Raw genomic sequence first — 19811 nt, forward strand, 5'->3', positions numbered from 1 at the left:
AAGATAAATCACAATTGCAGCATCATTTGAGTTTGGTAGGAGTTAAAGTAGTTTAGAGCCTGATTTTGCAGGTGCCATACATACAGAACTTTCACTGACTACTCAAGGAGTTCTTCACGTAGCACAGCTACAGAATTGCACCTTAACTAAAAGAGAAGAGTCTTTCTTGAATAAATATAGAATGCTATGCAGTTGTATTACCACATTAAGTCATATTTAATGGGGTCATTGTTGCTTTTGTTTTTCTTGCAGAATACAACAGCTATTTGAAGAAATATTGGGCAATAGCAGGCAATTGAAGTGGCTGTCCTGTGGGTTTATGCTGCAAATAGTCACTCCCACATCATTGTCATCTTTATCAAACCCCATTGCCAACACCATGGAACACCTGAGTTTGCTGGACAACCACATCCCTGGTAATACCACTCTTATCACTGCAGTTGAATTGGAGCGCTTTGTGAATCTGCGCTCACTCGCCTTGGATTTCTGTGATTTTACAGCTGAAATGGCAAGAGTCCTGGCTGATAGCAACCATGTGCCTTTGCATCGACTCTCTCTTCTGGTCCACAAAATTTCCATAATGCACAAGTCCTTGGAAAACATGCCAGAAGATGAGAATTGGAAGGCACTGACACGCAACAGCACTAATCTTCGGGTCTATATTATGGCTTTTGATATCAAGAGTGATGACATGCTAAGAATTCTTAAGCCCAGTATCCCACTAGAGAGGATTCACTTTGACAGCTACATCACTTGTGTTTCAGGAGCTGTTGTTGACCTCATATCCAGGCAGTATGACAAGTTTCTCACTCATTTTATATTAATGAATGATGTGATAGATATGTCTGGTTTCCCAGATCTTAGTGACAACCGTAATGAAGATCCACTGGTTTTGTTAGCGTGGAGGTGCACAAGGCTCTCTCTCCTAGCAGTTCATGGTAGGTAATTCTATGCCCAAACATAGTAAGTGACTTTGAATTTTTTTATGCTTCAGTCTTTTTTCTAAAAATCACAATCATACACTTTGTATTAATAACATTAGTTACTGCCCTAAAAAATCCTGCAGGGGATGTTAGTTGAAGAAGCTGTTTTATAAAGATACTGAAAAAACACATTCTCATACCATCAAACTTGAAAGTGTAAAGTCATTCCACATACTGTAGTTAGTTATTCCATAACAAATCACCTAACTAGTAAGTTACTGACTGTAAACAATTTTTTCTATGCAACTCTGCTCTCACTTGGAGTTTACTAGGTTGCTTGTGTAAATGAGGATGAGTGAGAATTTTTCTTGTAAGGGTCCAAAAAAAAAGTGGTATATAATATTCTATGCTCTGGAAAGCTTATTTTGAGTGTGTGGAGGATCTTTATTACATTAAACTATGTATTATCCAGAGAGTATCTATGCTTGTGGATATGAGAATTGGAAATGTTTGCTGCTTAGCATTAGTTCATTTTGCAGTGAGGGTTAGGTGATCTTACTTCCTGGTTGTAAATATGTATGGCCCACAATGAAGCTAGGGTGAGAGTAGATGTGTATTACCAATCTAGTGAGGATCTAGCAGCAGCTAACAGGCTGAAGTGTTGGCTGACAAAGTTTGGAATATATTCTCTCAGTTTGATCTACTTGCAGGAGGGAGAGTAGCATAAACTGCATTTCTCATCCCCTGAAATAGTTTTAGGTGAGTGCCTGGCCAAATGCCACCATACACTAGTCATAAATTGTCTGTACTAACTATTTTATTACTGTAAACCTCTAATCCATTCTGAACTTAGGCTCAGAGAGAGAGGAACTTACTCTTATGTATTATCTCACTTCAACTAGTGACCTACAGCAGACAAAAGTAGGTAATATTCATTTAACAAATATAGGGAAATGAAATACTAATGTAACACTAGTGTGGCTCTTCATATCTTATGTGGACCAGCTACAAGAGGTTTGAGTCTGCTAGTGCTTATAGATAATCCCGTGATCCGCTCTATGTGCGAGGACCCCTGCTCCTTCTTCAAACATCTTGCAGGATGGGGGTGTTTAATCCTTTAGCTCAAGTGGCAGAGGGTCATGTTTTTAGCACCAAAGGGCATGGGTTCAAACGCCGCTGTTGGCCCCAAAGTGGGGAGAGTCAGATACTTGCAAGAAAGAGTCTTCAGATGACAAACTTTAATTCTTTTCCATTGGAAATCAGATAGGGAAGATTAAATTCTATGATTTTTTTTCATAATCACTGTAAGTTTCCTAGAGTCAAATGTCAGTTCTCACTCTATGCAACCAGCACGTCTGAGGCTATGTCTACTCCACAGCTTATGTCATCATAACTTAGGTCGCTGAGGGGTGTGAATAAATCACCCCCAGGAGCGACTTAAGTTACGCCAACATAAGCGCCGGTGTAGCGCTGTGTGGGTGGGAGAGCTTCTCCTGCCAACATAGCTACTGCTGCTTGCAGGGGCTTGAGTAGTTAAGCCAATGGGAGAGCGCTCTTCCATCGGTTTAGAGTGGCGACATTAGAGAGCTTACAGCAGTGCAGCTGCGCCGCTGTAAACTCTCTAGTATAGCTGTGCCCTAAGTGACTGAATGTGATTTTAGGTGCCTTGCTTTAGCCACCCAAATTTTAAAATTTAACCAAATTGTTATTGATTTGATGCAGTTATTATCCCAAAAACTTTGCTCACAATACGGGGGGGGGAATTCAGACATCCTCCAAGACATATCTAATATAAAATATAAACAAATAGCTGTGTAAATTTACAAGCTAACAAATCCAGCATCAGAATATATAATGTTGTCACATGTCTATCCAGCAAACATTCAGGTAAAGCAATAGAAAAGCAAAATTTTAATAGTTTTTAGTAAGCAGAGAATTGAAAATTACATAATTGTCAGATCTTTTTAGACTGTTTAAAAGATAGTAACTTAGTGTAACTTCTTATTGTCTATTAAGTGGGAGAAAAGACAGATGCAAATAGGTAAAATCAGATCTCAAGATGCAATACTTCCAGTTGTGCTTCTTGTAACTTGCCTAAATTGGGAAAATATGCTCTTTTTCTTTATGCTACCAGACTGCCTGGAAGTTTTGTTAGCTGGAATAAAAATAACATCTAAGTTCTGTGTTAACTTAAAATATTTAAGAACTTGGAAGTGAACACTACATTTTTGCTGTAAGAGGTTCCAAATGCAGCAGTTTATCTTAAGAATCAATTTTAGGTTTTTCAGAAAAGGCTAAAATATTCATATTGGATGCTCTGTTCTCCATAATTTCTACTGCTTTTTAAGGAAGCATTGTTTTTATTGTTCTTATAAACAGGACAGCTTCTAAACTTTCTTACAATTCAGAAATCACAAGTTCTATCCTGTTAGGTCCCGATTAGCAGTAAAAAATGTCTCAATGTTAACTTTAGAAGTGCTTTTTTTTTTTTTTAAGGGAGTCTGACTTGTTGATAACTACATCTAATGTCGTAGCAGCTAGAGGAGAGGCAGGGGAAGAGAATCTTCTCTTGCGTCCATTCCCTATACTCTCAAAAGAAGTTAATGAAATCTATTTATACCTGTCCTCTCCTCTTGCAATTTGTCTAAGTACTTATATGTAACAATTACAAAACAAAAACCCTCTCAGGAACATGTAATGATAAAATAAACCCTTTTAAGCTCAACACAGCAGTTTGTTCTTTTTTAAAACAAAAACCAAACACTGGGTTTTAGTGCCACCCACTAACAATTTAATCCCCTTCTATCTGATATCCTTCCCAAAAAAAAGGCTGTAAATGGCCTTCAAGCCAGAATGAACTATTCTGTAGCTTAGCTGTGACAGCTCAGAGAATGGTGACTAGTCAGTAACTAGGATTTGTTTGATCTGCATCTGTCTGGCTACTGTTTGTCACTTGATCAGGTAAGGCTAAAAGAAATCTACCTCACTAGTGCCTCTTGCAAAAGTGCTTTCCTCACTGGGGCCTTAAGAATTTTTTCTGCTTTCACAGAGAAACATCTGCTGCCTACCTTAGAGTGAATCTTTCTGAAGCAATCAGAGTTAGGAAGTACCGAGGCAATCTCGGGGGCTGAAAAGCAGCCCACCTAGCTTGCATGAAAAGGGGGGAGAATCTTCCCCGTGGGGCAAAGGCACTCCCTGAGGCAGTCTTAGACTTTGGGGAAGAGGTGCTTCAAGATTTCAGGATGTAAAGGATCTCTGCAAAGCCACCGCCTCCCCCTCCCCACCCCCCGCTGTGAAGTGTTTGGTTAGATTGGGGTCCTTTCTGGCTTCTAAAATCTTACCAGAAGCATAGTCATTGCTTCCAGAAGTTAACATGAAAAGCTATAGGGGTCATGATAGCCGCCTTAGTATTCAGAAGGCTAATCCAAGGAATAGCATTCCTCCAAATCATGTACCTGAATAATCCTTGTTTGGCTGCCCCCTTTGCTCTTGTGAGTGTTCTTGTTCTTTCTCTCAGTAAGGACCTATTAATTCTGAATTATATAGTGGACTGGCCAAGATTCTTCTGGAAAGTAGTATCCAAAAGTGGAGTTCTTGATTGGGTTTGGTATCCTACATCCTTCTAGGCCTCCTGATGTTCCTTGTACATTCAGACTTCCAGCCCACTGCACTAGACAAGGGAAGCGTCAGTGAGTGAACATTACAAAGTTGCATCTTAGAGTTCCTTGCTCTTTAATTAGGCATTACCACTGATCATATCAGCATCTGCAGATGCCCTGGACTGCAGAGTGCTTTGAGCAGTGTGTCTGTGGGAAGCTTCAGGGGCAATAGATGAAAGATTCTCATTCCCCTTTCTTCATCATACTCGCTCATTTAATTCAGCCTCCACTGTCTTCTCCCCTTCCCCACTGAGATGTTTTCTCATAGGTTGCCTGCTATACAGAATCCACTATCTACATTGTCTAAGACCATTCCCAAGAGAGTCAAACCTTGTTTGTATTTACCAAATAACTTTCTGTGGCTTGGATGAGACTGTAGTTTCATCTGTTTTACTGGGCTTTCCAAGTCCAGACTTCGACAAGAGAATTTGCATCTTAGGTGGGAAGAAGAGTAAGCTTATAGCTACTTCATACTAGAAGGAATAAACTGGAGAAGCAAAGGGGAGGGCACCCTAAAGAGGAGGAAAATCCTGGATTGTAGTGGTATCAGTGAGGTAGGAGGAACCCAGCATGTTTTCTCAGCCAACCTACAGAAAGCAAGTTCGTAAGTAATTGAGAATATAATTTGCCTTTTTCTTCACTTTCTGGGGGAAATACAATATGAACTTCGAGTAGGTAGCAAAGACAATTTTATAATTGTCATATTTAATTTCAGCTAAGATAATTTTGCAATTGAGTGAAAAAGTTTTCAGCATTAAAGGGACTTGGTTTTCATGAAAAGTGCCATGATCTGTGAGGAAAGATCACAATGACTGCAAAAATGGAATCTGATCATAGAAAATAGGTCGAACTGTAACACAGCAAAATTAAACCTCTTCAGAATTCCTCTGTACTACAAACACAGTTTTAATGCAGTTCTTACACCTATACTTTCACTTAAGATGATTAATCATGCACTCTTCCTTGCACATGACACGTATAAACTGTCAAGTAGTTTAGGTCTAAAATATTTGGTTTGTCCCAGAGTCTAAATAAAAATATGTAGGAATAGTAGATTGATTTATTCTTTGTAAGGGGAGGGGGCAGATCCAACAAAGTTCAACGGGAGGGAGAACTACTTACAATGTTTTGACATTTTTTTCCTCTCTTGATAAGAATAAATTTGAGCCTTGTGGCTTGTAACTTTTAAGAAATGCAGAAAAAAGGTTGCCAGATGGAAAAGGAGCAAAATCAGTTGGGAGAAAAGGCATTCTAGTCAGGGTTCTCAGGTTTTAAGCACTTTAATGAAGCAGTTCTGCAATGAAGTGACAGCTTTTTTTCCCCCACCCTCCCAGGTTACACAGTGTGGGCCCATAACCTCATTGCCATCGCTCGTCTTCGTGGCTCTGACTTGAAAGTGCTTGAAGTCACAGAAGAAAGCATTGATTTCGACCAAGGTGAACTGGCTGATCAGGATGTGGATCCAGTACATAACCTCATTGAGCAGGTATCCCTTGGATTGGGTCGACCTTGGCATGCAGTCATGGACATAGAATTACTCAGTGTCTTCACCGAGCCAACTCGTCATTTTTATAGAGAGATGCAAAGCTTCAGTGAAGGCATTTAGCTCTTTTTTTATTTACAATTCCTGTGGTTACATATGCAAGTAGGATCCTATTATGTTTTTCAGTAGTGTGAATTAACCCCTTTTGTGCTGTGTTTAATCAGTATTAGATATATAGAATTATATATGTGTATTCTACTTCTTGATCAAAGAACGTAGTCGGGTATTGGTTTAGAAGCTGAAAGTGGCAACGTTTAGGGCTTTCACGGTTAATGGACTTGTCTACCAAACCTTATAGAGATACAGCCGAAGGTTGTCTGAGGTTGCCGGCTAACTATATTTTTTACTGAGTAACTGCATCTTCTATTATTTTACTATTATGTCGGAGTTTAGTGCTCAGGAGCCAATTTTTAACTATCCATAGCCCAGTGGATTTGTATGCAATCATTGTCATATAATCTGGTAGTATGCTACTTATTAGGCTTTAAAAAATAGAAGAGAAGACTACCCAATGCCAGTTCACTGTAAACTTTCACTTTAATTTCACATGCAGTTTCAGAAGCATGAATTACTACTACTCTCTAAATTTTTTCTCATTTATTAAGCAGTCGTCTGTAGCACTGTGTAGTTTTTTCAGTTACTCACCTGAATTTGCGAGCTTTTAAGACTATAAATTGTAGGATTTCTGTTCCTTTGTAAATTCGTCATAGCTTCTTATTCTCATGATCTGTCAGTTTCTCCATACGAGTTAGCTTTGGGCCCAGATTTAAAAGGAAATATAAGTTTACACATTCCGATGGGGTAAAACCATAACAATGAAGATATAAATTTAAATGTACATTCTTGCAAACAAACATTAGTCGTGAAATCCCTAGCAACCAAGTCACTGGACTTTCTCTGTCAGCGCCTGTGTCAGCTGCCAAAGAATAGATTAAACATGAAGAAGTGCCCACATGCTGGCAGGGGCAGGCCAACTGTTGGTCTGCCAGATACTGCTAGATTGTAATATATAAGGTCGAATTTCGACCTGTGGTACACAGCTGTGCTGTGGCTCAGTCAGCAACCTCAGAACTCTTAAACAAACATGCACCTGTTTCACTGTGAATAGTGAATGTGAAGGAAGGAAAGGAAATAAATACAAAGCTTGTTCTATCACAGGTATGAGCTGCTATGATGCATGAAGAACATTCCATGAAGTATGTTTTAAAATCTTGTTATATCTGAGAGGCTTTAAAAGCCGATTTAACTGTTTCAGGGCAACCGCGGTACAGACGTGGTCTCTGTGAGACTTCCACCTGACCCCAGTTTTAAGTGGTACGAATGTTGTGCATTTAATGTTAAAGGACAGTCTGCAATAATTAAAGTAAGTGGCCAACGTGGGTGCCCAGCAGTGCTGAGACCTGGCTGCTATATTGTAAGCTTTGGAAAACACAATTTATGCAACAGATGTCCAGATATGATTCTATTTATGGAAAAAGTTTATATGTGTTTTACAAATGGTTTTACCATCTTATATTAAAATGACCTTTTGACAGGTGTGCGCTGTTTTGTCTCCAGTGAGCACATACCATGCGGATTTTATATGTACATCAGTAGAGTGAATCCACTGGCACAGTGTGTGTGTATATGCCAGATGTGGTGAGATTTTATCTTATAAATGTGATCAGATTAAAAAAACTCCTGACAGAAAATGTAAGGAAATCAGCTGAATGTTTGAACTGATGACTGATGTTGTATGGTTTATGTTAAATGTATATTCTTTTAATCAATGAATAAAGCATTCAAAACTGATCATTGTAAAATATTTTATTGTATCAGCATGAGGATTTTTAGCATTAAGCTGCAGCAATCATTCATAAATTGTGTATAATTGTTAGTTCCCATTGTGTTGAAGTGCAGCAAAGCTTAGTCTAAAGTAAATTATTCTTAGTTGGTTGATATTTTGCAAAAATGTTGATAAAGTACTTAAAAATTAGACCAGCTAGCACAGACCGAATCTTGCACATTTGATATGGCTTATTAGTCTGATACAGTAAATCGTAGATTGTAGAATATAGAAGACTGAGAAATTCCTGCACCAGTTGCAACTGCTTAACTCAAAATCTAATGTGCTCTAGAAAACTGTAGTATTCATGTCAGTGTCCCACTATTAAATAGATTATGAATACCTACAATGCTTCAGTTTGACATTTTATCTATTACATATTGTGGATGAAAATTGCAGATGTTTGGTAAACTGGTATAAAGAACTGCCACACCATAGCAGTGACTAGCTGTGCCATGAGAACTGTCAAGTGGCTGTTTACAGTGTGCTTGTGTGCCAAATATTAGTTTAATCCTGATTACTGAAGATTAACTTTTAGGATAACAAACTACTACTAATCATATAAACCATGCTGCTTACTAAGATGTGTTACAGGGTCTCCTTAATTTCTTTTATTAAGTCTACAAAACAATCATTTAATCCATCCTCTTTAGAAAAGGAAAGTAGCTTTAGAGTGTGGGTAGTAGTGGTGAGAGGGGAAACAGAACTATAGCCTGTTTCTTATTACAGTAACATCAGACGAAAGGCAGAAATGCACAAGTGTCATTATGACTCTGTTGCCTTTGAGCACTAGGATTGTGGGTTCAGATCCAGGACTCAGGGTGTAAGCCCAGTACTGCCTATAAAGCAGCTTGCAGTAGAAGAGGTGCTACCATTATACAACTAAAATTTAAGGTTAAAGTCTCCAGATGTCCAGGAGGAAGCTAAGATCAAGTAGAACTTAATGAAGAGGATAAGTCTTCCTTTGCTTAAAAAAACAAACAAACAAAAATCCCCAACTATGTTAATATCCAGTGTTTTGTGTGACTAGATTGTAAGCCCTAGAGAGGTGCTATTCTGCATCAAATTTGTTCATTCTTAAAACTAGTGGCAAATATTGTTTCTCTTTCTAAACCATTCCTTTTGTTTGCTTTCAACTAATTTCCCAGACTTAAGGGTAAGAATGACCTAGAACAGCAGAACAAATGGTTCATTTTCTTGACTAATGCAAAGGAATGCATGTTCTTTCTCTTAGCTATTAGAATCATAGAGATGTAGGACTGGAAGAGACCTTGAAGTCAAGTCCAGCCCCTTGTGCTGTGGCAGGACCAACTAAAACTAGACCATCCCTGACAGGTGTTTGTTCAACTTGTTTTTAAAAGCTTCCAGTGATGAGGACTCCATGACCCCTCCCCCCCCCGCCCTTGGAAGTCTATTCCAGAGCTTAACTACCCTTATAGTTAGAAAGGTTTCCCTAATATAGAACCTAAATCTCCCTTGCTGCAAATTAAGGCAGTTACTACTTGTCCTATCTTCTGTAGACATGGAAAACAATTGATGACCATCCTCTTTTTAACAACTCTTAACATATTGGAAGACTATCAGGTTGCCCATCAGTTCTCAAGACTAAACATGCCCAGTTTTGGGGCGGGGGGCGGGTTTCCAACCTTTCCTCAAAGAGCAGGTTTTCTCTACTTTTTTTCCTCACTCTCCTTTGGACTCTTTCCAATTTATCCACATCCGTCTTAAATTGTGGTGCCCAAAATTGGATACACTACTCCAGCTGGGGCCTCACCAGTTCTGAGTGGAGCAGGACGATTACCTTCTGTGTCTTACATATAACACTCCTGCTAATACATCCCAGAATCATATTAGCCTTTTTTGCAGCTGCAGCACATTGGTGACTCTCATTCAGTTTGTGGTCCGTTATAACCACCAGGTCCTTTTCAGCAGTACTACCAGCTAGCCAGTTTATTCCCATTTTGTTGTTGTGCATTTGATTTTTTTCCTTCCTCAGTGAAGTACTTTGCACTTGTCTTTCTTGAATTTCATCTTGCTGAATTCAGACCAGTTCTCCAATTTGCCAGTCATTTTGAATTTTAAACCTGTCCTCCAAAGTGCTTGCAACCCCTCTCAGCTTCATGTCATCTGCAAATTTTATAAGCACACTCTCCACCCCATCATCCAAATTGTTAATACATGTATTGAATAATACTGGACCCAGGATTGACCCTTGTGGGACCTCACTAGATATGCCCTCCCAATTTGACAGCAAACCATGGATAACTACTCTTTGAGTACAGTCTTTCAGTCAGGTATTACCCACCTTATAGTAAATTCATCTAGACCACATTTCCATCATTTGTGCATTACAGTCTCATAAACATCTATGTCAAAAGCCTTACTAAAATCAAGGTATATCACATCTACTGCTTCCTCCAACCCTGTCCACTAGGTCAATAATTCTATTAAAAAAGGAAATTAAGTTGGTTTGGCATGATTAGTTCTTGACAAATGCATGCTAACTATTCCTTATAACCCTGCTATCCTCCAGGTGCTTACAAATTGATTGCTTAATAATTTGCTCCAGTATTTTTTCAGATACTGAAGTTAGGGTGACTGGTCTGTAGATCCCTGTTCCCATTTTTAAAGATGGGTAATATGTTTACCCTTCTCCAGTCTCCTTGGACCTCCTGTCCTCTAGGTGTTCTCAAACATAATTGCTAATGGGTCAGAGATTGCTAGTTCCTTAAGTACCCTAAGATGAATTTCATCTTGCCCTGCTGATTTAAATACATCTAATTTATCTAAATAGTCTTTAACCTGTTCTTCCCCTATTTTGGCTTGTATTCTTTCCCCCTGGTTGTCAATAGTAATTGTGTTGAGTATCTTGTCATCGGGGCATTATTAACCTAAACAAAATAGGAATTAAGCACCTAAGCTTTCTTGATGTCATCAGTTATTAGCTCTCCTTCCCACCTACATAGAGGACCTGCACTTTCCTTCATCTTTCTCTTGCTCTTCATATATTTAAAGAACGTCATCTCATTGCCTTTTATGTCCCTTTCCCAGTGTAACTCATTTTGTGCCTTAGCCTTTCTGATTTTGTCCCTACGTATTTGTACTGTTCTTTTTGTACTCCATATCAGTTTGACCATGTTTCCATTTTTGTATGTTTCCTTTTTGATTTTCAGGTTATTAAAGAGCTCCTGGTGGAGCCATGTTGGCCTCTTACTATTCTTCCTATCTTTCCTTTGCATGAGAATAGTTCGGTTTTGCCTTTTAATATTGTCTCCTTGAGAACTGCCAGCTCTCCTGAATTCCTTTTTCCCTTAGATTTTCTTCTCAGGGGACCTTACCTACCAATTCTGTTTGTTAAAGGTTTGTACATAAATAGCTAGAATATTTAAACTTAAAATAATCATATGTACAGTTGAAATCCATTATCAAAATGTACAACTACTTACAAAATTGTATTTGAATTTTACAGATCTTCCTTTATATTTGATCAGTAACCATCTTTATTTAACCTCTGAACGTGTGTGGAATGTTGCACCCTAAGGGAAACATGATTAGTCTGAACTGATACTGCAATTGTGTATTAAACTTTTTAGTATCATAAAAGCTGTCACTGCAAAATAAAATTGCTTCATTGTTAACCATGAAAAGTTTAGACAGACATCCAGTACAGTAAGTTAGAACTCTTTCCAAGAAAAAATTGGCAGGTGTATACAGGAGCCTAAAGTTGTGCTACTGAGTTAAGGGTAGGATTTTCAAAAGCACCTAGGGAGGATTGACTTCAAACCCTGATGGAGGAGCAAATAGGTTAGTGTAAACATTTCATCTTTCTTGACTCATGGCAGTTCATTGTATTGAAATGTGGGGGTGGTTGCAAATGTACCACAGGCTCTTTGCTCATCAGTTTTGTTTTGTATTCTCATAGTAAGGCTATTAATGGAGCTCTGGACTTGTCTGCCTTGGCATAGGTGAGTGTTTTAAGTGTGAAACTTCTCAGAAAATCTGTTCAGTAGAAACAAATTTTAAATAATGAGGAAACTAAACAAGTGCAGAGTATCCTTTCCCACTTTCTTCCAATCAAATGGGAAGAAAGTGAAGAACTAGAACTTGGAAATGTTATCTGATTTTTAAAAAATCATGACTTCCCTCCCCCTCTACCTCCCTTGTAGAAAATAATATATTTCTACAGTCACAGAGGTTGCTAGGAATGGTATTGTAAGATAATTGTTTCATGATGGCAGAAAGTCCCACTAAGAATTTTGCAAAGGAGTGAGGTTTACCCAACATCTGTGCTCTGTTTAGGTCTCAAAGCTTTAGGAACTTCAACTCAGTGGGGTTAGATTGGGCTCTAAAGTTCTCTAGCAGAGTTAAAATGATTTTGCATTCTTCTACTGTGCAAAGTGTGGTGGTCACTAGTTAGCAGATATTGATACCAAGTTTGCTGTAACAGAAATGTCCAGATAATTTGGATATGGACAATTCTCACTTTTCAGGAATATCTAAAATTAGCCATGTGGCGTTAATGTGTATGGTCTTCCCTTATACAAATCTGAGGTGATTTTAAATTTGTTTCTAAAAAGTTGCTGGTGTGCAAGCAAAACTTTGGGAAAAAAATCTTAAGTGGAAAAATATATTTTTAATTTTTCCCCTTTGTTCATCTTTATGGAATAGTCCAAAGCAGACTTGATCTAGCAAGCTAGGACCAATTAGGTTAGCAGAAGCTATAGCCTCTACTGCCTTTTCAGAGGCAGTACAGTAAATGCTTTGTGTGAAAAGAGGCATTTAAATTATAGGCTAGAGCAGGTGTGTAAAAGTTGCCATTACATAAAGGGACAATGTCAACTTCAAAAAAACATATTTCAGTGTAAAAATGTGCACCTACTCTTATGTCTATAACTGAATCAGAGTAAAATGCAAAAGCCGTGGCTTTGTATTTAACAATGGGTGTAAAATCAGATTCACTGGTTTTGGTATTGTGTGCCTCTTTCTCCACTCCCCCACCTCCTGCCTTCGGTTTTATAGTACAGTAGAATCTGAGTTATGAACCCTTCAGGAATGGAGTTGTTCATATGGTTCTTTCAAAAGTTTACAACTGAACATTGACTTAATGCAGCTTTGAAACTTGACTGTGCAGAGGAAAAATGCTGCTTTTTAACTGTCTCAATTTAAATGAAACAAGCACAGAAACAATTTCCATTTTTTTTAGTAGTTTAACACTGTACTGTATTTGCTTTTTGGTGTCACTGCTGCTGCCTGATTTGTGTACTTCCAGCTCCAAATGAGGTGTACGGTTGACTGGTCAAGTTCAGTTACTCATAGACTTTAAGGTCAGAAGGGACCATTATGATCATCTAGTCTGACCTCCTGCACAGTGCAGGCCACAGAATCTCACCTACCCACTCCTGTAACAAACCCCTAACCTATGTCTGAGTTACTGAAGTCCTCAAATGGTGGTTTGAAGACCTCAAGCTGCAGAGAATCCTTCAAGTGACCCATGCCCCATGCTGCAGAGGAAGGCAAAAAACTTCCTGACCCCAAATATGGCGATCAGTTAAACCCTGAGCATGTGGGCAAGACTCACCAGCCAGCACCCAGGAAAGAATTCTCTGTAGTAACTGGGTGTTCATAATTCTGAGGTTCTACCATAGTGATAGCCAGTAACCACAGCTAGAACTCTGAAACTGATCAGGTAATAAAGGATAGACAAAATGGGGACCTGTGAAGTTTTGGTGGAAGTGTTCTTGAGCATGCCCAAAAGACACTTCTGTAGGATACCAGACATTCTCAGAATTAACAAAACAGTTTAAAAAATTCCAAAATGGCATGTCCCTTTTCTAATGTACACAGTGAGAAACTGATTTTCTGAATGATTACTGCATAAACCCTCCATGTGGTAACTTCCAGATTAATAGTGTTTAGCAACTTAAATGCATTGAAGTCAGGATTGGATGCTTGGGGTGGAAGGCAGAATATAAAATAATGTGGCTTTGAGGGAAGTAGCAGAGTTGAGTTGTAAAGGGTTTGCAGCTGGTATCAAGTTCTGGGTGGAGAGGGTGGGAAGGTATAATGGGAGATCTTGGTAATTAGAGAAGACTTTTCTAAGTGCTCTTTTGGTCTTTGGATGGGTGTGTTTGGGTTGTTTGGGTTTTTTTTTTAAGGAGGGGTTGTGGTAACAGCTCTATATCAGGCTTCAGTATTACTCACTAATTTTTATATGTATGTTAAGGTTGAAGATTTTTTCAGTTAAAGGTTTTTAAAGGACAATGGTCTACTCCATTTTTAAATAAACACTTGGCTGATTATTTGTTGTTGCTTAACTAACCAAAGGTGAGCAAGAAGGGGATAACTGCATCTGTGTGAGATTATACATTTCTATAGTTAAAGTATACCAGAGGCTGAGCTAACAAATTGCCTTGGGCTAACTAAGTTTCCCATACCCTGCTCTAGAAGCAAGGTTTGCATTGTCCAAGAGAATGAGGAGTACTTGTGGCACCTTAGAGACTAACAAATTTGAGCATAAGCTTTCGTGGGCTAAAACCCACTTAATTGAATGCATTCAGTGGAAAATACAGTAGGAAGATATATATATATATATACACACATACACAGAGGACATGAAAAAAGATGGGTGTTGCTATACTAACTATGCATCTTCCTCAATCTAAACCATGGAAGACCTTGGGACACTTCAAAAGCATGTAAGATGGGGTAACCTTTAGCTCCAAGAGTGATTCCCATGATGATATTGTTTGATTCAAATACAGGGTTTCCTGAATACCCACTGTGACAAACTACTAGCCAAAGGAATTATTAGTCCTAACCATAGTGGCAGCAACTGCATATGATGTAATTACATGGTACAGCACAGACTTCCTATGAAATACATCTTCCACCTCTCAGAGGTGATTGAATAGATGAACAGCCTAAGGTCCAGTCTTCTAACTTAAACATATGCAAAAAAGAGTAGCTCATAGTGACTGTGGAATGTTAGGATAGGTTCAAGAATGGCTGTTTATCCTACAGCAACGATCAGTACAGCATAGAACATGAGAGCTAGTCTTAAGAGAGGGCCACTATGTGCAATCAAGTGTATCAGTGAGCTGCATTACTCATTTATCAACTGTCAACAGCGAGGACCACTTTCCCAGGCCATAGGCCTCTGTAAGCACGAGTAGAGGTTCCCCAAAGGGTGGGCACATTTAAGACTTCAGAGGCTTCCTAGTAACATACTGAATCAATTTCAAGTGATCCTGCCCCAGCTAGCACTTGATTCAGACAATTACCCTACCCACTTTTTTTATTTGTGTCAGCCTGTGCTTGTTTGTATAGTAGCAATGTTTTAAAGAAACCTCTTGCCATTTACTAGTGTCTAACTCCACCAAATTTTTTAATTTATCTCAGTCCATGTTCAAGGGGTCCTAGGCCCACTTTGTCCATTCTGATTAGATTTTCACCTGATCCTTGATCACTTTTTCCTTATTATTGCTGCTGTCTCCTTTGCCCCTGGAGAGCCACAGGAGCCAGCATATTTGACATCTTCTTTACGAGGCCTATAGTTGTTGCTCTTTTCAAACTGGCCCACTGCCCTAGAATACATACAGCACTAGTGAATCTATTTTTTGCACATGGTTCTTTCATGAAGCATCCAGCCAGAGCTGTCTGGCTTTCTGGTAAATTAAATGGAGGATGATTGCTCAGAATTTTGATCATCACATTCCCCCTCCCAATACAATGTTTGTTTGTAACGTAGGCCTTCTGTATTAAGAGTTGAATCCACCCAGTGATGCAAAGCTGTCCTAATATTTCAATTTAAAAACAATTCCAGCCTTTGAATGCAAAAAACAGTGGAAACATGAACTGAGCCTGTCTTCCTGAGCCTGAAACCATAGGCGTGAGAGGGAAGAATTGCCACACTTACTGCAGTGGGGGAAATGACAATTTAAAATTTCAGTATTAACTAGTTCATGTTTCTGCTAATGCATGTATCCCAGCCTCCCCTTCACTACTGACAGTTCTGTAGTGCACTTAAGCTGTCACTACAAAAGTATTTTGGGTGTAAACCATTAAGTGTTGTTGCAACAGTGAATACTGTGGCACCTAGAAAATCACAGGAACAACAGTGTAATCCACAAAATCAGCATGTGAACCAATGGGAGATACCTATGAGAGGTATGTGTGCTAACCCTATCAGGTAAGGTAAAGATTGTATGGTAGGTGGTCCTCTGCCCCTTTCTTCCCCCCACCAGCCCTGCATGACTTGGGTAGCTGAACACCTATCTCTCTCCTAATTCGTGAGTCCGTCTTGGCAGCAGTAAGTAGAACTAAGGTAGCTGGCTACTTACCTGAGTCAGTAGTGTGCATGCTCAGGCAGGAGACAGATACCCAGGTGCCTAGAGTGAAGCTGCAGTGTGCATGGCAGGGGGGGCGGAGGAGAAGAAACTTAAGCACTGAATGAGCATAGGTTCTTACAGTATTAGGCAGCAGCTGAGTGGGATTTTTGTGGATCACAATAGTACCTAAAAACAAGTTAGGTGCCTAATTAACCTCATGGGTTCCACCCCCCTCTCCCTGCAGTTTTAGTTCTCAAACTAAATGTAAATGGAATTTACACTAGAGTGTACTGATTTCATAATTAAAACTCCCACATTTTTCAAAACAAGCAAAGCAATCATGGTAAGTTCAGCTTTCCTTGGTGCACCAGGTTTTGCTTTTAACAAACATGTTTGTAACTTGCCTTTCCTCCACTTCGTGTCAAGCATGAAGAATGGCTTAAGTCCCTCTTCCCTTTCAGTCTATTTATTTCTTCTCTCAATGGGTAAGCTAAATAATATAAATGCATAATTGCATTTAAGTGAAATTTATACTTGTCTAGTATAGTATTATAAACTAATACAAATCATTTGAGCTGAATGGCTTTGGGCAATTTATTAACAAACTTTAGAGACTACAAGCATTGCAGTAGGTTCACATGTTAAGAGAGAGAGTCAAATAGTTTACACAGAAATTGAAGTTTAACATTACCACCACCACACAAGTTTAGTGACTGCATTTTATTTATTCAAACATTTGTTATTTTCACATTTTGTCTTACTCCTACAGCAAGCACCACTCTTTGCATGCAGAGTTTTCCTATGCAGCTGAGACAATAGCTGGACAGTTCTTAATGTTACTCTAGTTTAGTACACCTTCAGAACAGGTGACTCAAATTAAAAATACTTAATTTACAATGACTACTGTACAATAGAAACCATTTAATTTATCCTTATTTACAAAACACTATCTTGAGAATTATTCTATTAAGCTTCAATTTGAGCAAAGTATTTATATAGAATCCCTTAAGTAACAAAAGTTACTTAACTGAAGATCTTACAGGTATAGAAACAGTACATCAGGTTAATCCCCAAGATGTCAGACAACAGCATCAGGTGTCTTGCTGTGGCTCTGGATGTCCTGTAGCTGGAGTATTTGATTGATGAATTAACCCAGGAGGCTCACTCCTATTTTCAAGTGAAGGTGGAGGAGGTGGAAAAGATCCAGCTCTTTGTGGTGGATATTGAGAAAAAGGCCTCACTGGAAATGGATTTCTCACTGTTTAAAGATTTTATAAAGTATTTAGCTAGTTACATTTTTAAAACTGTTATCCAAAAAAATACAGACTAGGTGCTCTTGTCTCACTGTGCTAATCAATCTTTAGCAGTTTAATAATTTACAACTTAACAATGGCCTGTGTCTGTAAACAACCAAAAGGACATGATGCCAGAAAACCCAAGACTTATACTAGGTGTTAAGAAATTCCCAGTGCTACCGTCTAGGATGGGAAGAGAGATGGAAGATGCACCAAACCATGTTGTTACACCTCTCAATGGTATCCAATTACAGGGTACTGCAATGTAATGAGGGTTAACATAGGTATGCGTATGCCACTGCCATCTCAAATAGTCATATGTACTTGAGGTATGGCATTCTGCAAGGTTCTCCTTTTGCTCAATTTGTAAAGGCCTGTGTTCCTGGAGGAGACAGACAGTGGATACAATCCAAGTCTACCTGTGGAGTATGAACAACTGTGATGGGTGTTAGCAGGGGCTTTACAGTATATTAAAGCATTTTGTTTGTAAAGCCCCACAGCAGCCCTTTTAAAAGTTTGAGGATGTTAGTTAAGCTTTTGTTGGTAGAAAATGAAAAAAAATAACCTCAGTAAATAGTCCCTTAAAGCCTTTTAAAAATATCCTTAACTGGTTTTGACAAAAGTGAAGATCAAACTCATCTCCCTATAAAAATTGTGCTGTACTCAGCTCTGGCACTATCTTGTCCCTCCTACAGAGCTAGTATATGAATTTATAAAATGTGCCCAACACAACTGTCCCTGGGCACATATTTTAAATTGCACCAATACATTTGATCATGAGGTTTTTTTGCCTTTTGCAGAGCCTATTTGGGGAATATGGGATCATTTGAGTGAGATGGTGGCTTGAGCATGGAAGCTTAACAGTTACTTGTTTGAGGGAAATTGATCTCCATCCTCCTATTAGCACATCTTAAGTGACCTCAAACATGAAGTTTGATGCTTCCCAATTTGATTTTGCCAGTTGAGAGGCATTGGTCAAACTCTGTTCCACTTTCTCATAGCACATGTGTGTACTGAGAGTATGTCTACACTAGAAATGTAAGCCGACCTATATTATTATGACTTACAGCCAGGGCTTTGGAGCTGTGCTCCAGCTCCAGGCAAAAACCTGCAGTTCGGCTGCTCCACGCTCTACTCCAAACCCCTGCTTACAGCCACAGCAGTGTGTCCTCCTGGGGTTGGTGGTGTGTCCCCTCACCAGGAGTGCTTCCACCAACCTAAGACTGGCAGTATGGGAAGCTGAGAGGCTGGTCTCTCAGCTCCCTGCTGGGAGCCTGGCTGCTCCATAGGCTCGTGGTGGGGTTCCCTCCTCTGCTTCCTGGGGCCTCTCACCTTAGGAGAACAGGGTCCAGCTTTTCACCCCCCTCCTCTTCCCTGCCAAGAGCCAGGTTGGCCTGTCAATTTCATGGCTTAGAGGGAGGGAAGCCACCAGAGCAGGGGACAGCTGGGCTCTAGCTACCCAGCTTTCTTCTGTGAAATTTACGTTGCCTGTCTTGTCAGAGATGTGGTGTCTACCCAGACACTGCATCACCTTAACTACTGTGATGTAAGCCCTATGCCTTTTGTTGAGGTGAAGTTGTCAGTGGAGGAAGGCTGTAGTATAGACACTGACTTAATTGGGCAGACATAAGATGACTTATGTCAACCTTACTGTGTAGTGTAGACCAGCCTTCAGATTCTAGAACTTGTCAAAATTCCAACACAATGCTTCTCCTCTCCTGCCACAGATCTGTCACCAAAGAGGCTACCACATCACAACAATTCTATAAAGTAGAATTAGTATCTTAGAGCAAGCAATACTCAATTCTACTTCCTAGGTAGGCCAATGAAATAGGTTGAGTCTTAATAGAGGCAAAGGGATAGCTCAGTGGTTTGAGCATTGGCCTGCTAAACCCAGGATTGTGAGTTCAATCCTTGAGGGGGCCACTTAGGGATCTGGGGCAAAATCAGTACTTGGTCCTGCTAGTGAAGGCAGGGGGCTGGACTCAATGACCTTTCAGGGTTCCTTCCAGTTCTCCGAGATTGAAATCAGGACTTGTCTTTATACCTGTCTGGGGGCAGTTAGTGGTTTGCCCATTACAGAATCTTCTGAGCAGTGGAAATAGAGGAACAGAAACAGTAGCATTATACCAGCACTTAGCCTTCCTGTTGTGGTGAGGCATTTTCCTGCTACACTTACTGAATTACCAAGCACCCATATCTCTTCAGATCTTCTCTACTGTTCTTGGTCTGTACTTAA

The 19811-nt window shown here is 39.4% G+C and overlaps 2 protein-coding genes across 6 annotated transcripts in view; one reads left to right on the forward strand and one right to left on the reverse strand.

Annotated features, from left to right (window-relative positions):
* The window catches only part of FBXO33 (F-box protein 33), a 33684-nt gene extending 25768 nt beyond the window's left edge, over window positions 1-7916 (forward strand). Inside the window, exons 3-4 of the mRNA XM_045014254.1 lie at window positions 253-938; window positions 5917-7916. Of these exons, the coding sequence (XP_044870189.1) occupies window positions 253-938; window positions 5917-6188 (958 nt within the window). The 3' untranslated portion in view covers window positions 6189-7916. The remainder of the gene's footprint in view (window positions 1-252; window positions 939-5916) is intronic.
* Window positions 7917-16982: 9066 nt separating this feature from the next.
* The window catches only part of MIA2 (MIA SH3 domain ER export factor 2), a 58781-nt gene continuing 55952 nt past the window's right edge, over window positions 16983-19811 (reverse strand). For all 5 annotated transcript variants that reach the window (XM_045014251.1, XM_045014248.1, XM_045014249.1 and 2 more), the window contains one exon: window positions 16983-17535. In XM_045014251.1, the coding sequence (XP_044870186.1) occupies window positions 17369-17535 (167 nt within the window). In that variant the 3' untranslated portion in view covers window positions 16983-17368. The remainder of the gene's footprint in view (window positions 17536-19811) is intronic.

This window comes from Mauremys mutica, chromosome 4 (genome assembly GCF_020497125.1).
Source record: "Mauremys mutica isolate MM-2020 ecotype Southern chromosome 4, ASM2049712v1, whole genome shotgun sequence".
Classification (NCBI taxonomy): Eukaryota; Metazoa; Chordata; order Testudines; family Geoemydidae; genus Mauremys; species Mauremys mutica.